We start from the raw sequence: 16031 nt of genomic DNA, 5'->3' as shown, positions 1-16031 counted from the left end.
CACAATGGGTTCCTGACTAGAACTCTGAGGCACTACTGCCAGACAAATAATAATTAATAATATCAGAAGTAGAATACAGGCCCATGTATTTAAAGAAGCATTTAAGTTTAAGAAAAAATATATTAAACTTATTTTAAAGGGAAAACATTAAGCAAAGTTACTCAGGAGACAGAATACCCTTCTAAAGTAAAACAAATAAATACTTGTTTATATATTTAACAGAGATGGGAGCATTCTGTTAGCAACTATATTCAAAACAAACAGGATTTTTCTCAAGATAGTTTTTACACTGTGGTCATCGTCTGTTTTCGTAACGCTGTGAGGTTTCTGCTGCATTGAGCCTTCTATGAAAAGTGGAATTCCAATAATTCTAACATCTTTGTAATTATTGTTTATCAAAATTTGGGTTTTATACAATGAAATGACCTGTGTAGAAAAGCATCAGACTTCAACACTAGAGTACATTGCAATAGAACTTCAAATATACTTGTATTAATCAATTTCAGGACACTACTAAAGCCAAATCCTTATCTACCTGCGGCAGCTGTCTTTTAAATATGTATTTTAAAATGTCAAGGAGAAGGACATTGGTCTGCGAACAGCTCCCATATTCCACAAGCTTAGGGACCTCTTCATTTTATTATCATTATTAATATAAAATTCATAATATGTAGGGTCTCCAAGCACTTTACATGGTGCAGTTAACTACTTAATCTCACAGAAACTCAGTTAAGTCAAGGAGCTATAAGGACCACTTCTCCCATCATTGAACTGCAACCACTTCTGAGGTGGAACACAGCAGCTGTTAACAGTATACAGCAGAACTACACACCAATTTAGTAAGTGAGGTAGAAAAGTGTACAATATTCAGTTGAAACTTAAGGAGAATTTAGGAAGACCAGGTGTATTGATCAAAGTCTGGGACTCCAAGGACTGCTTTTAAAATTTGTCTAGAACTCTGGGATTAACAGCCCTGATCTCCGCCCCGCTCCCAACCCCCCCTCCCCCCAAAACAACAACTGTGCTAGATACTGCTTTATTAATATAGTAACAGACAATACTAAGAGGAATTGGTTAGCTTTTCTAAACTGTATGAGCACAATATACCATAGCGAGTCTGTGTAACCATGTGTTTCTTATCACTGTTATCTTCATCTTCCCTCTTCAGTACACTTGACCACAAGAGAGAAGGGCCTGGTCAGCAGATATGGACTGAATCTTTAGGAGGGATACTTAAGAGTCTCAACTATGCAATGGGCCATATACCGTATGTCCATCCACAGCCAGCACGTGTACCAGCATGGCAGGTGCATCACCCTTCCTCCTTCCACTCCAACTCCTCCCATGGAAAAGTTGCATGAACGCATATGAGGGGGTAGTGGCAAAACCACAATATAATTCTGAAATATCTAGATAGGACCCCATGCTGTCTGCCACCCCAAGTCTGATCTTTCAGTGTTATGAGTCAGATCTGTTAGCCACATCACTGCAATAAGAAGGGGGAAAATGACATCAGTCCCAGTAAAAATGCACTAAAATAGCCTCTAGGCTTGAGGCTTTGTGGTTGTTGACAGGAAAGAAGGAGAAATGGTGCTTGATAATGATCTTAGTACTTACTTGCTACGTACTTCTTTCTGCCCACAAACTGTAAACAAGTTCTTTCAAACTTCCACCAAAACCTGGCAGTTTTTCAATGCATAGGTTTCAAAGTAACAGCCATGTTAGTCTGTATTCGCAAAAAGAAAAGGAGTACTTGTGGCACCTTCGAGACTAACCAATTTATTTGAGCATAAGCTTTTGTGAGCTACAGCTCACTTCATCGGATGCATACTGTGGAAAATACAGAAGATGTTTTTATACACACAGACCATGAAAAAATGGGTGTTTATTTTTTTCATCCCTGTGTGTATAAAAAACATCTTCTGTATTTTCCACAGTACGCATCCGATGAAGTGAGCTGTAGCTCACGAAAGCTGATGCTCAAATAAATTGGTTAGTCTCTAAGGTGCCACAAGTCCTCCTTTTCTTTTTTCAATGCATAGTAAGCCATGTAGGCTCAAGCACTTTAATGTAACGTTTACCTGAGCTAATCTGCTTTCTTAAATTGACATGAAATAATTTAAAGGCAATACAGATACTACCCCAAAAGTTCCAACTTTGTAAATGCATTTTTAATCCCTTTCTTCACTTACATTGTTATTTTTACAATATTTCTCTGGCTTTTTAATTTTAATAATTTATTTTTATTGCATTTTAGGCTTTGCAAAAGCAGCGTCTTGCCTCTTGGGTACTGGCCCATGCGCACTGCACCAATTCAGGGGAAATAGGAGAGGTATCAGAGCCATTACCTTCTGAAGCCATTCCCTTTGCAGTGTGCCCAGAGGGCTAAGACATCCAGACTCTGGTGGACCTATGAGGGAAGTGAGTCAGGCTGGCTGAAAATGTTCTAGCAAAACCATTTTTAGCCAGAAAATTGAGTTTTTAATCAAACTTTTTTTTTGTGGAAGCTGGCTGCTTTTTGTGGAAATTTTTGACTTTTTGTCAAAAAAAACCCCAACAAACCAAAACAAAAATGTTTCTGCCAAAAACCATATTTGTTGTTTTTGTTTTTTTATAAAAAGTTGAAATTTTCCACAGAAAATGTGGAAGACATTCCCCCCGCCCCTCCATTTTTGTTGATTTATTTTGCACAGTCCTGCTCCTGTGTTTTGCAACCATTTGAAGTGGGTTCAGGCGTTGCCAGATGCCTTGCCAGCAGCTTCTTCCCATTAGAACCAGTGAGGATCCAGTTTCAGACCTCTGCTGGCCACAGCTATGGTGGTATGACACAAAGAAGGATGTGGCCTTGCAGCTGACCAGGCTGCAAGCCAGTCTGAGCATTTGCGTGCATTGTTGGGGACTCAAAACAGATAATTGCACCATTGAGCATGGATCCAGGTGTGAAGCTGGGGGAGCTGTAGGATTTAGCTGGCCAGCTTTGAAAATAGGACTCCTTGGCATATTTCAGTGACCCTGAAGCAGTGAGTTTACCCTTCCCAAACACATCTCTTTCCATAACTGTCTTTGCTGTATTTATATGGCCCAATCTTTCTGTAATTTTCATTTAAATTTTTGGTGGAGGGAATTTAACATGAGAAATGTATTGGATCAAAATCAATGATTCTCTGGCTTATCCTGTGCCCTTTGCTCTGTTACAGCAGCCCAAAGATGCCAGAAATTGGCTAGGACTTGTGATTTCCCGAGCATGGTGAATACCCAACATGTGTACAGCCGTCTTAGGGTTCTGATACTACCCACCTGCAGTTCTCATCTTTTAGGACATATTGGGGGTGCAGAACAAAATGGAGGGGGTGGAGCTGGAACACACTGTGTCTGGCAGTCTCCACCTGACAGAGGGTTGTAGCCAATGGGAATAGATCAGAGCAGCCTGGGGGAATCTCTATTTTCAAAAGTGGTGCCCTAAACTGCTCTAATCTATATGGGCAGCAAGTCTGGTGTAGAACTGGCTCTGGATCAAGGACTCACAATCAGCTCCCTTGCTCCATGCCCCCACACAGCAGAAATTGGCATAGCAGAGAATCCGCCCTCAGACATCTATCGTGAGAAATATTATCTTGTTTTAATCTCAATTTTTCAGTCCCCTGAGAGCAGGTTATCAACTGGAAAGATTTTAGCACTCGTTTCCTTTCTGTTGCCACGTGTATAGGCATAAGATCAATTCTAAAGATCTAATTTTAAACGGACTCAGTTCTTCATGAAGTTTGATATTTGTACTTTTAATATATATCACTGCCTAATTTGCTCATGTTCTTTACATGAGGTGCTAGAATACAAGATGATATTATTCGCCAAATAGCACATTAGTCAAGGAATGTGAACTGATGAGTGTTATCTGACTGGCTATCGAGTTAGGTGAAAATGAAAAGCAAGTGAATTGTAAAATTTATTTCATAAATAACACATTATTCATCAACTACATGATTGACGAACAGTATCCAGCTGCTCTTGTCCTTACGATGGACCTGGTCCAACTCACATTCAAGTCAGTGCCATTTTTTCCATTGACTTCAAGGGATGCTAGATCTGAAGCGCTAGAATCTTTGGCCTCAGGACAACTTCCACTGGGTTTGTGAGGTGGCAGCTGAGCTGTAATGTGGCCATTGTTCACTATTTTTGTCTTCACTTCTTATAAACCTGTTACTGGGAGCATTCAGTCTCTCTCAGTGACTCAGATTTGCTGGGGGGGCAGGCAGCGAGAGAAGGGTATGTAGCCATTCATTTTTTAATTGTTCCTTGTCAGTGGTGCTAACTGCATTTAGCAGCTGTTATACAGCACTAAACCCTGCTATAGTTGAAACTGGTTACAGTTTGGGGGAGGAAGGAGGAGCCATTTATACATGACGTGGTGACAGATGTTGTCACTTCCTGAATTATTACTGGAATTGGGTTTTGATTTTCTGCATGTTAACTAAGCCATAAAGATGTTCACCTGCCCCTTTTCTGCACTGTAGACTTCTGCTGCATTGGAAACTAGTAGTGCCTTCTGTAAGCATGTAATGTTAGCTGCATTTTCTCCATCCCTGCCAAACAGTTACACACCACTGAATTTCATTGACTGAAAATGGTGGGGCCCAATCCTGAACACGAAAACATCTTTAATTCATCATAGTTAGGAAGGAGAACCACACACATGTCAAGGAAAGTGTAACGTTTATTAAAAGTACTAGATGAAGCACGAAATTTAAATATTTTTATAAAGAAAGGTCAACCAAAAACCTTTAAAAACTGAAAGGAATGCAACTGGGAACACTGGCCAAATGTTGCTGTCTCTTTGCCCTCCTCCTGACAGTGCATGTGATGGGGGGAAAATCACTCTTGGGGAAAGCTGGGTATGTCTTCTGCAAGGGGTTTGGGAGGGTGGGCACTTGGGGGGCCTCCAGGACTCTCAGAGACTCGTCAGGCCCCTCCTTGGAAGCTCAGTGGAGTCCTCCTGCAAGGGATTTTGGATGCCAGTGGAGGGGTGAGGTCCCGAGGGCCCTGTTCTCCTTCCAGTCACTCGGGGGGCAGGTGGAGTCCTTGAAAGAGGATCTTTTAGTTCAGTAGCACTCTAGGCAGCAGCTAGAGGGGGGGTGGCATTTCATGGGCAGGTTCAGTGGCCTCAGCAGCAGGTAGACCCTGAACTCATTCGGCCACCAGTTCAATGAGCCTCTCCATTACAGAATGCTCCTGTTCCCTGTGGCTTTCCTCCTGCTCCAGGAACTGGTTTATCTTCCTGCTGAAGAGCCCAATCTTCCAGTACCCAGAGAAATTCAAACTGCTTCTCATTTCTCCTGTCCATCCCTATAAGCAGCTCTTCCAGGTCCTTCTCCATCTGCCTCTACCATCTCCGGGTTGCTGCTCCTGTCTACCTGGTGGCATGGTTCCCCTCTCAGGTGCCAAAGGTCCTGCCAACTCTAAGAGAAGGGTAACATTATTTTTTTGCCTTTGGAAGAACCCAAGAAATCTCCCCAGATAACATAACTTTGCTGTTGTTGGCCACAATATTGATACTTTTCAGCATTCCAGGAATGTAACTGTTCGAATATCCTTGGTTCTCAGATAACATGAGTAAGGAGCAGAGGCTACTAATGGTAAGAAAAATGTACTAATGTGTTTAAAAATTTTAAATGTTCATTGCGGGGAAGGGTGGCACTTCCTTAGAGGGGCTATGTTACCAGGCCTTTTATGCTATTGGACAGTCCACCAGGAGACTGAGATGTTGCAATTCTTAATTTGTAGGTGATTTGCCATCCAGTGGAATTCACAGAGCCAAGTTAACTGGTAGGCCCTGGGATGTGGGAGACCTATTTTTGAAATCCTTGTTCAGCCTGATTTGGAGAAGGGGCTTGGGTCTCCTGTATCCTTGGTGAGTACTATACCAGAAGGCTCTACAGTCAGTCTCTTTGCCTCAATGAATATTTCATCATTCCTACAAAGTGGAACAGCTTCAACAGGAGAGACTGAGAGATCAACCCCAGAATATCCTACAGCCCAGTGGTGAGGGCACACACATGAGACCTGCATTCAAATCCCTGGTGTAAGGTAGGCAGAGTGGGGATTTGAACCTCCCACATCTGAAATTAGGTGCTCTAACCCCTGGATATTGTGTTTTCTGAGGAACAAATATGCTGTCCCACTCCAAAAATTCCTGCTCTGGTCTTCCTTGGCTGTCATTTGTGCAGGTTAGACATGTTCAGACCCTGCAGGTGAGATAGGTGGGCAAACGTGTAGTTGAAGAATCCCACTGAGGCTTAGGCATGAGCTATGGCACCAAACAGCTCAGTGTCATCAAGGTTTAAGCAGTTTGGTGCAAGCCTACCATCGGAAACCTCGGTGCCTAGGAGACTTTACTGGTAGAAATTCAGGCGCCAAGGGAATTTAGGCTTCCAGGGTTAGGTCTTAGCTGAGCAGGAGTTTTGAGGATCTCAACAGCACCTAAAGTGGCAATTAAGATCCCTACGGCCCTTGATGAATACAGCACTGAGTCTGCTTTAAAAAAAAAAATCAATGCATTTGAAGACTTTGTTTAATTGATGCTAGATACAGGGTAGGATTTTCAAACACCCATAAGTGAATCAGGAGCATAAATCCAATTGAAAAGTGTGTCTTTCTTTCTTTCACTATTTATTGAGGAAGTTTTAACAGGTTTACAAATCCTTACCATGTAAATATCAGAAACAAAGCAATCATTACAAGTTAGTTTTTGTTTAAAGAGAGATTATACGGGAATATGGTCTGCAGATCTTCCTATTTAACAAAGATGTATTGATGCTCACTCTATAATGTGGTAACACCCATGTTGGTTTTTAATGATTTTATTAAATTGAGTCAATCTTTGTATGCACATATTTAACAGACCAGGTATGGCTATCAAATGTTAATAATAATAAAAATGAACAGGTGTGCTGTATTTGCTTGTTTTGCGGGTGAATGTGCAGTAAAAGCTGTGCTATCCAGCCTTATACCAACAGGAAAGCTCTATAAATCAGCATTGCTAATCTTCATAGAAAGTCTGGTTAATAGTCTGATTGGTGCAGGGCCGGCAGACTCCCTACCTGGCTCTGTGCGGCTCCCCAGAAGCAGTGACATGTCCCTGCTGTCCCTAGGTAGAGGAACAGCCACGAGGAGTTCAGAGTGTGGGAAGAGGTGTGGCGCTGGGGGTTGGGGTGTGGGATGGGGTGTGGGGCATGGGCTCTGGGAGGGAGTTTGGGTGCGGGATGGGGCACGGGACAGGTTTCGGGGTGCTGGGTTCAGGGGGCGCTCACCTCGGGCAGCTCCCTGCAAGTGGCAACCTGTCCAGGGTGCTCCTAGGCGGCAGAGGCGCAGCAGGCAGCTCTGCGCGCTGCTTCCACCCACAGGCACCGCCCCCACGGTTCCCACTGGCCGCAGTTCCCGGCCAATTGAAGCTGCAGAGCCAGCACCCGGGGCAAGGCAGGGGCAGCGCACAGAGTCGCTTGCAGCGCCTTGGCCTAGGAGCAGCAGGGACAGGTCACTACTTGTGGGGAGCCGCCCGAGGTGAGCACCCCTGGATCCGGCATCTCAAAACCCCTCCCGTGCCCCTGCCCTGAGCCTCATCCCACACCCAAACTTCCTCCCATAGCCCACTCCCCACGCCCCTTCCTGTGCCCCAAAGCCCAGCCCTGCACCCCCCCTTCACCCAAACTCCCTCCCTCTTAGTTAAATGAAATTTGTCACTTACTGGCACCCCCCATTCCCCCAACTTGCTGGATAAAAATGTTTTTACTGTACTTTGAGTATTGAATAAAAGGTAACCAAATATCTAAGTATCCCTCTATTTTTCTGTCTACTATTTGTCATAGACAGATTATTTAGTCTGCAGAAGAGAAGAATGAGGGTGGGATTTGATAGCTGCTTTCAACTACCTGAAAGGGTGTTCCAATGAGGATGGGGGAGGGATAGCTCAGTGGTTTGAGCATTGGCCTACTAAACCCAGGGTTGTGAGTTCAATCCTTGAGGGGGCCATTTAGGGATCTGGGGCAAAAATTGGGGATTGGTCCTGCTTTGAGCAGGGGGTTGGACTAGATGACCTCCTGAAGTCTCTTCCAACCCTGATATTCTATGATGGATCTAGACCGTTCTCAGTGGTACCAGATGACAGAACAAGGAGTAATGATGTCAAGTTGCAGTGGGAGAGGTTTAGGTTGGATATTAGGAAAAACTTTTTCACTAGGAGGGTGGTGAACCACTGGAATGGGTTACCTAGGGAGGTGGTGGAATCTCCTTCCTTAGAGGTTTTTAAGGTCAGGCTTGACAAAGCTCTGGCTGGGATGATTTAGTTGGGGATTGGTCTGCCTTTGAGCTAGGAGTTGGACTAGATGACCTCCTAAGGTCCCTTCCAATCCTGACATTCTATGATATTTTCCAAAATGTGTAAATACGTTAATTCTTCTCTAACCACAACTTCCCATATTGTTTTAAACCATGATTGGCCTCTTTTTCTAAAAAACACTGGGGTGCTTTTGAAAACCCCATCCATCCACTGCTTCCTTGTCCAATAAGTCAAGTTGAATCATAAGAGGAATTACTGCTAAGCCATCAGCAGAGGCCACTCTACAAAGATGAACAGGAAGATGCAAATTCAATTCTTGAGGAAGATGCAATGCTCTTAGAAATACTGAGCAAGCCAATGAGGCTTTCTCACTCCAGAGAGGACAGAGCCATTAAGCAACCATGAGATTTTTTTTGGTGCTCTGAGTACCAGGTGATGTCAGCTGGAACAAAGTCTGAGTCTATTAATTGGTGTGTTGAAGCTTTTATTGTGGAGTGAAGTGATAATTGTTTTGTGGAAGCTAAGCCAACAGGTAACTTTTCATTCATTCATGATTATTTTTACTTTGTTTTCATTTTTGCACTGCAGTTTATTTCCTTGCTTCTCATTACTGTCAGGAACTAGATATATGGCAGGGTACATACAATTTGTTTTTAAGAGGTTTGTGTAATCAGTGTAATAAACAGGCAGCAATCAACTAACTCTTTGAATTATATTACACTGGTCAGACATCTCGGGAGTTTTGACTTAATGTACTTTGTTTCTTCCTGTAATTTTATTCTGTGTGCTTTTAGTCTCAAGTGTCTTCCAGGTGTGATGACTGGGAGAATATCACACACAATTTACAGTCAGTATTCAATAGTACAGCTGGTTGGGGATTTTCTGACAAAATGTGTTTTGAAACGGAAATTTTCATTTTTTTTAAATTCTACATTACTTTACATTTCAAAATTTTAGTTAATTTGTACATAACAAAAAAAGGTTAACCAATTTTTAAAAGGTCAAAATTGAAACAAAATGGTAAAAAAATTCAAAATCTCAAAGGAAAACCATTTTCCACCTGGTTTCTCTCAATAGCATTTTTAGCTGAATAGGCTTCAGCCATGTTTGCTCCCCTTTTATGTTTGCTTACCTGGACTATTCCAGCAATCCAGTTTTCCTAGCAGAAAGTAAAACAATGAAATATTCATGAAGTATAAATTTTACCTTCACTTTCTGAGCATGCAGACCATAACCTGACTGCAAGATTTACACTTATACAATGAGGGAGCAAAGCAATAGTATGTGACCAATAACACCACTGCAACATACTTCAGATTTGGAATTTCATTTTTTTAATAGCAACCAAGAAAGGAAAAAGAATTAATGAATCATGTGTCTGATAATATTGAATAATGAATACAGCTGGAGAACATGTCAGGCTGCTGGTGGACATTTTATGAACAAAATAAGGAAGTGACATTTGTTGCTGAAATTATTCATTAAGAATGAGTCACTCAATTATAATCCTGCTGGTGTTAAATCAGCTTGTTTCAGGTCAAACTGCAATTTTATTCTGAAAATAACTTCATCTGGAAGAGAGGATTTGGGGCTATGAATAATAATTTTGTCAAAAGTGCGCAGCATGGCTCTTTGAACATCACTCAGACCTGCTGTGCTGTTACTTAGATTGTCAAATGCCTGAGCCTTTTACAATGATGCACTCATGGTCAGTCTGTAAACGCTCCATAAACTGCTCCCCAGGTGAACCTGGTATATAGTGTCTAACCTCCCATAGCTCTAGTCAGGTATAAGATTGTCTCCTGCTTTGACTAGGATTTCTCTTTTGACAAATCATACTCCAAAACCCTGGTGAGATATAAAGACCATCTCAAATTATCAGACTTTTGCAGCAACTCAAACTCAAGCAGCTCTTGAAATGTTGATGGTCATTGGAGACGGTCTTTCTATTTACAAATGAAATGTGCTTATCTACAGGCTGACCAGGTGTGAAAAACAGAATGTTTGTCTCATGGGGCAGGGCTCTATTAGTGGAGGTTAGGGAGGTATGAACAGAAGGTATTGGGCTGCATGGAAGAGGAGGGAGCCACCAGAAGGTGAAAAATTGCTGCCCATTTCTCAGTGATATTTTCTATGCTTTTGTCTTCTATTTTTCTTTCTTCTCTCCCCTCCCACTTGCCACTGTCTGTCCCTTTTCCCTCCCTGTCTCTTCTCCTCATAGATCCCCTCACACTCACTCTATGTGGCAGGTTTGCTCTTTCCGTCTGTCACATCCACCTTCAGAGCCAAATCCTTGACCCCCATTCCAGCCCTCTTGTGCTGCCCACAGCGGAGAAATTTTCAGCCACCATAGCATCTATATGTAGTGAGGCTGGTTTTATGTTCAGTTTGGCTATGTTAACCTTGCGGTGGCATGTTTATTTTAGGTCCCTTGTCATCATAGTGTCATGAGAATCAGTAAAGCCCTAAATACTCTGATGAGAAACAGGTTGTCTTCTGTGCAGTAATAACCATTATCCCTTCTGCCTCAAACTCACTTCCCTTTCTCCAGCTGGTCCAAACTCCATTTAAAGTTACAGCCTATTTATCATAGCACCTAGAAGCCTCTAGTTATGGGCGAGGGCCCTACTGTGCCTCTTTGACAGGCTCCTTTCTTTGGAGCCTGCTGCATCCTCAGGCTTTGTAGGAGGACAATAGGTGTTCCACCCTGATCATCTGCCTCACCAGCTGCAGGACCTTGCCCAGTATATTGAATGGGAGTAACGCCAGAGCAATGGGAAACTGCTGTCCCCTAGGGCACGGACTGGTCCTACTAAAAAATATCTGACAGCTGCTGTCCCAGTTCATGTCTGGCATTGTACGTTGTCCTGGCCAGACTCTGAGGCAAGCTACCACCCAGGAGGGTGGTATCTAGTACAGATAAATCTGTCTTCTCTTGGACTGCTTACCCTCCAATGTCAGCATAGCAGTTATGCCTGTTAGACCCCTCCAGACCTTCAGCATTTAGCCCAGCCCCAGAGCCTCACAGGAAGTGTTGGCTTCACTAATAGCCACTTGTTAAAGAGGAAATTAGCAGGGTTGAGGCCTGTCATGTTTGCACTAAATGACCTATTCTGAAGCCACTCAGAGTATGTCTACACAGCAAAGAAAAATCCGCATCTGGCCCATGGCAGCCAACTCAGGCTCGCAGGGCTTGGACTGTGGAGCTGTTTCATTGCTATGTAGACTTCCAGGCTGGAGCCCAGGTGCTCGGACTTTGAAGGGTGTGTTTTTCTTTGCAGTGTAAACATACCCTTGCTGCCTTCCTCTTCACTGCAATGACTCCAGCGGGGGTAGGGGGGGGGCCTCAGATACTCTGCTTCAACAGTAAAGTCACTTTTTGTGAAATTTGAGGGAACCATGTCACATGTACTGACTTCCTCCCCTCAACATTCATTACTTGTTAATTTGCAATGGGTCTAGTATTATTTAATGTATATCAGTGAGGTTCTACTGCATTATGTGAGTGCAGATCTATAGTAAACATCATGATGTTATCAGACAAATAGCTGTAAAAACACTTGCTTTGCATGATAAGGTAAGCTTTAGGGCAGTGGTTCTCAAACTAGGGCCACTGCTTGTTCAGGAAAAGTCCCTGGTGGGCTGGGCTGCTTTGTTTACCTGCAGCATCCGCAGATTCGGCTGATCGTGGCTCCCACTTGCCACGGTTTGCCGCTCCAGGCCGATGGGGGCTGCAGGAAGTGGCGCGGGCTGAGGGTTGTGCTGGCCACCCTTCCTGCAGCCCCCATTGGCCTGGAGCGGCAAACCGCGGCCATTGGGAGCCGCGATCAGCCGAACCTGTGGATACAGCAGGTAAACAAACCAGCCCGGCCCGCCAGGGGCTTTCCCTGAACAAGCAGCGGCCCTAGTTTGAGAACCACTGCTTTTGGGGACCTCCTCCAGAAAAGCACAAAAGCAAAATTTCAATGAAAGAGAGGGACCATATGCAAAATTCAGAATAGAGTCCTGCCAATATCCAAGATAGTAGGAGCAGGATTGATTGATTTAAATCAGTGATTTAGATCACTGATTTTAAACATGATTTAAAGTCAGCAAACAGAAAACCTTGATTTAAATAATCAATTTTTAATCTTGTTTTGCATTTGTACTGAGTTACTCTCCCAAAGAAAGCTTGAGTCTCATTGTTGATATAATTTGGTACTTTGTTTTGCTAAACAGGCGAAAACACTATAATTATACACATTTATTTAAGCATAGTTTAGCATAATTCTGAGTTTTATTGTTACATTCTTTTATGTTTTAAAATGGTGAATGATTCATTTCTTATTGACGAGATGATCAACTTTTTATTTGTGATTTGTGTCACGCTACATTTGGAAGCAAATTGGAAACCAATTAAAATAGCAGAAAAACAGCATTTTAAAATTTGTTTTTACTAGTTACATAAAACTACTTTGTGTGCTGGAGCAATAAGAAAATATTTTTTTGCCCAAACATGTTTTGCATTTAAAACTCACTGATTTATTAAACAAAAGAAGAATTATCTGCAGTCAGTGAATTTTGAATGGATTGTTTTTGGTCACCACATGCTTCAAGGTTTCAGAATTAGTAGATCTCATCCTCTCATGCCTCATTTTTATTGATAGGTTAGAGGAGGAAAACAAGCTTTCCTGCTTTTTTCAACTCCCAATCACTTTCTCAATTTTGAATGAACTAGGCAATGAACTGAACTAGTTGATTAAACTGAAACAAAGAAAATTATTCTCTCGGAACCTGCAGAAGAGGCTGTTACTGTCCAAAGCTGATTTAGCATTTCAACATACCCAGGTCCAGGGGCTTAATCCACCAATTCATGCTTTCATTTTCTTTAAAACTTCAGCAGCAAACATGTGCTACTTGAATCTTTTTTTTATTTAATTTAAATTTACTATGGTATAGTACAGGGGTGGGCAAACTACGGCCTGTGGGCCAGATCCGGCCCACCAGCTGTTTTAATCTGGCCCTCGAACTCCCACGGGGGAGCAGGGTCTGGTGCTTGCCCAGCTCTGGTGCTCCAGCCGGGAGCAGGGTTGGGGGCCGCTCTGCGTGGCTCCCAGAAGCAGCAGCATTGCCCCTCTCTGGCTCCTATGAGTAGGGGCAGCCAGGGCACTCCGCTCTGCACTCTGGCCCCACCCCAAGCACCGCCCCCGCAACTCCCATTGGCCGGGAACTCCGGCCAATGGGAACTGCAGGGGCAGTGCCTGCGGACAGGGCAGTGTGCAGCAAAGCCGCCTGGCCATGCATCCACGTAGGAGCTGGAGAGGGGACATGTGGCTGCTTCCAGGAGCCGCTTGAGGTAAGCACTGCCCAGAGCCTACACCCCTAAGCCTCCCCTCGTGCCCCAACCCCCCTTCCCCAGCCGTGATCTTCCTCCCGCCCTACAAACCCCTCCATCCCAGCCCGGAGCACCCTCCTGCACCCCAAACCTCTCATCCCCAGCCCCACCCCAGAGCCTGCACCCTCAGCCGGAGCCCTCACCCACACCCACACACCACCCTCTCCACCCCAGCCCGGAGTCCCCTCCCTCAATCTGAACTCTTCATTTCTGACCCCACCCCAGAGCCCACACCCCTATCCAGAGTTCTCACCCCATCCCACACCCCTACACGAATTTTGTGAGCATTCATGGCCCGCCATACAATTTCTATACCCAGATGTGGCCCTTGGGCCAAAAAGTTTGCCCACCCCGGTATAGTATAAAATTATACTAAATTTAAAATAAAAAATATACTAATTTAAATTTACTATACTATGGTATAAAATTACACTAAATGTAGGCCTTGGCATAGGTTCTCATAAATTTAAATTTAATTTTAATAGGTTTATTTTTTAAAATAAAAACATATAACTTAAACTTTAAAGTATTTTTTTAAAAATCCAACTTTTTTAATCATTGATTTTTATGCACTCTGATTCAGTCATGGGGCTGTTGAGGGACCAGAGGAATGTAGGGAGGCCATTGCTGCCCTATTGGGAGGGGAAATCTTATAGGGAATGTTTATCAGACAATTTGGCAAGAGGGTGCAGTGGGTCAAATAAGAGATGAGCTTTCGTTTTTAATGAAAAGAATCGTGTTTGTTATATTTCAGGTCTTTGAAACCTCGTTCTATAGCAGAGGTGCATCGTAATGACAAACTCAACAAACTGCAACAACAGTCTAAAATTGAGTTACAATGTTCAGCTCGTTCAAGTCATTATTTATGCCACAATTTTCCCTTTTGGAGCCATATTTAATGTCCTTGCCTTGTGGGTGTTCTGCTGGAAACTGAAAAAATGGACAGAAACCAGGGTGTACATGATCAACTTGGTCATTGCAGACTGTTCTGTAGTCTGCACCTTGCCTTTCACAATTTACTTCCTCTGGAATGATTGGCATCGTGACACGCTGTGCTTAACTATACAGTCTATATATTTAATAAATATGTCCATGAGCATCTACATTATCACTGTCATCTCAGTCGACCGATACATTGCCATAAAGTTTCCTCTGAAGGCAAAGAGTTTAAGGTCACCATGGAAGGCTGCTCTTATCTGTGGGCTTCTTTGGGTATCAACGATAACTGGTCTGATCGTAAAACAAAGGAGAAATGAACGTTTGTGCTTTCAAAAGCTTTCCACAAAACCATCAACCGGTTTTCTATATCTCTTCATCTTCATTTTTTTAATTCCACTAATAATAGTGTGCTTTTGTTCCATGCACATCATCAGGAGTCTTAAAAAAAAGATTATCTCCAATTCACACAAAAATAAGCTAATCGAGAAAGCTATCTATATTGTTTCTGCAAATATGATTGTATTTATAGTGTGCTTTTTACCTGTCCAAATTGGGATGCTTGCTAGGTTTGTGATGGAAAAAAATTTAGTTAACTGTCTTGCAATCCAGAAGATTAGAACTTTTATTACTGTTTCCACATGTATAGCAAATTCTAACTGCTGCATGGATGCCATTTGCTACTATTTTGTGGCCAAGGAATTTCAAGAAGCTTCTTTCTTTCATAAGCCCAAATCTCATCACTCTGAGACAAAGCAAACCCCCACCTCTCAGTTGAGGACATTCGAAATGCTGGTATAAAAATATTGCAACACCAAAGCCAGAAGTAATAAGAGAAGCAATGGGCTTATCAAGCGTGGAATATTCATAGCTGTGTTTAATCTATGAAAATAAAATCACCACATACCATGCTGTTGTTAATTTTAACATGGTTTCCTGTATATACACAGCATTAAACAAGTAACTGCTGTGACTGTACTGTAGTGCAAACATTGATGCATGAACTTTTCCAGCTTGACATCTTCTATTTGCTATCTTTCTGTCATGAATATAAATGAAAAGAATTCAGCTTCCTTCTGTCAATTTAATTTAACAGGATTGCATTAAATTGAGAGACGAATACAGATACATTTTCTTTTGTTGAAGTTTTGAGAGAAATTCAGAGATCATTAATGCTATAGATATGGGAGAAAGGAGTATTAGCAAGCATTATATAACCTCACCCGCAGCTGGAACCTGCACCCCTTCCTGCACCCCTGCCCCAGCCCTGATCCCCCTCTGAACCCCTCGGTCCCAGCCCAGAGCACCCTCCTACACCCCAAACTCTCCAGCCCCCAACATAGGAAAGAGATGTGGTGTCCACCCCACACAGGACTGGAAGGGGCTAGGTGG

General features: G+C 42.9%; 1 protein-coding gene across 1 annotated transcript; it reads left to right on the top strand.

Moving 5' to 3' along the window:
• Positions 1 to 8717: 8717 nt before the first annotated feature.
• On the top strand, positions 8718 to 15530 carry GPR35 (G protein-coupled receptor 35). Its single transcript, XM_073358803.1, has 2 exons — positions 8718 to 8861; positions 14458 to 15530. The coding sequence occupies exon 2, from the start codon at positions 14496 to 14498 to the stop codon at positions 15438 to 15440; it is 945 nt and encodes a 314-aa protein (XP_073214904.1). The 5' UTR covers positions 8718 to 8861; positions 14458 to 14495; the 3' UTR covers positions 15441 to 15530.
• Positions 15531 to 16031: the final 501 nt, after the last annotated feature.

This window comes from Lepidochelys kempii, chromosome 9 (genome assembly GCF_965140265.1).
Source record: "Lepidochelys kempii isolate rLepKem1 chromosome 9, rLepKem1.hap2, whole genome shotgun sequence".
NCBI classification, from domain to species: Eukaryota; Metazoa; Chordata; order Testudines; family Cheloniidae; genus Lepidochelys; species Lepidochelys kempii.
Note: the sequence above shows the minus strand (reverse complement) of the source record. Positions and strands in the feature narration are given on the sequence as shown.

What these genes read in the sequence shown, in the direction of transcription:
- GPR35 (XM_073358803.1), top strand. Translation starts at nt 14,496, where the DNA reads ATGACAAACTCAACAAACTGCAACAACAGTCTAAAATTGAGTTACAAT.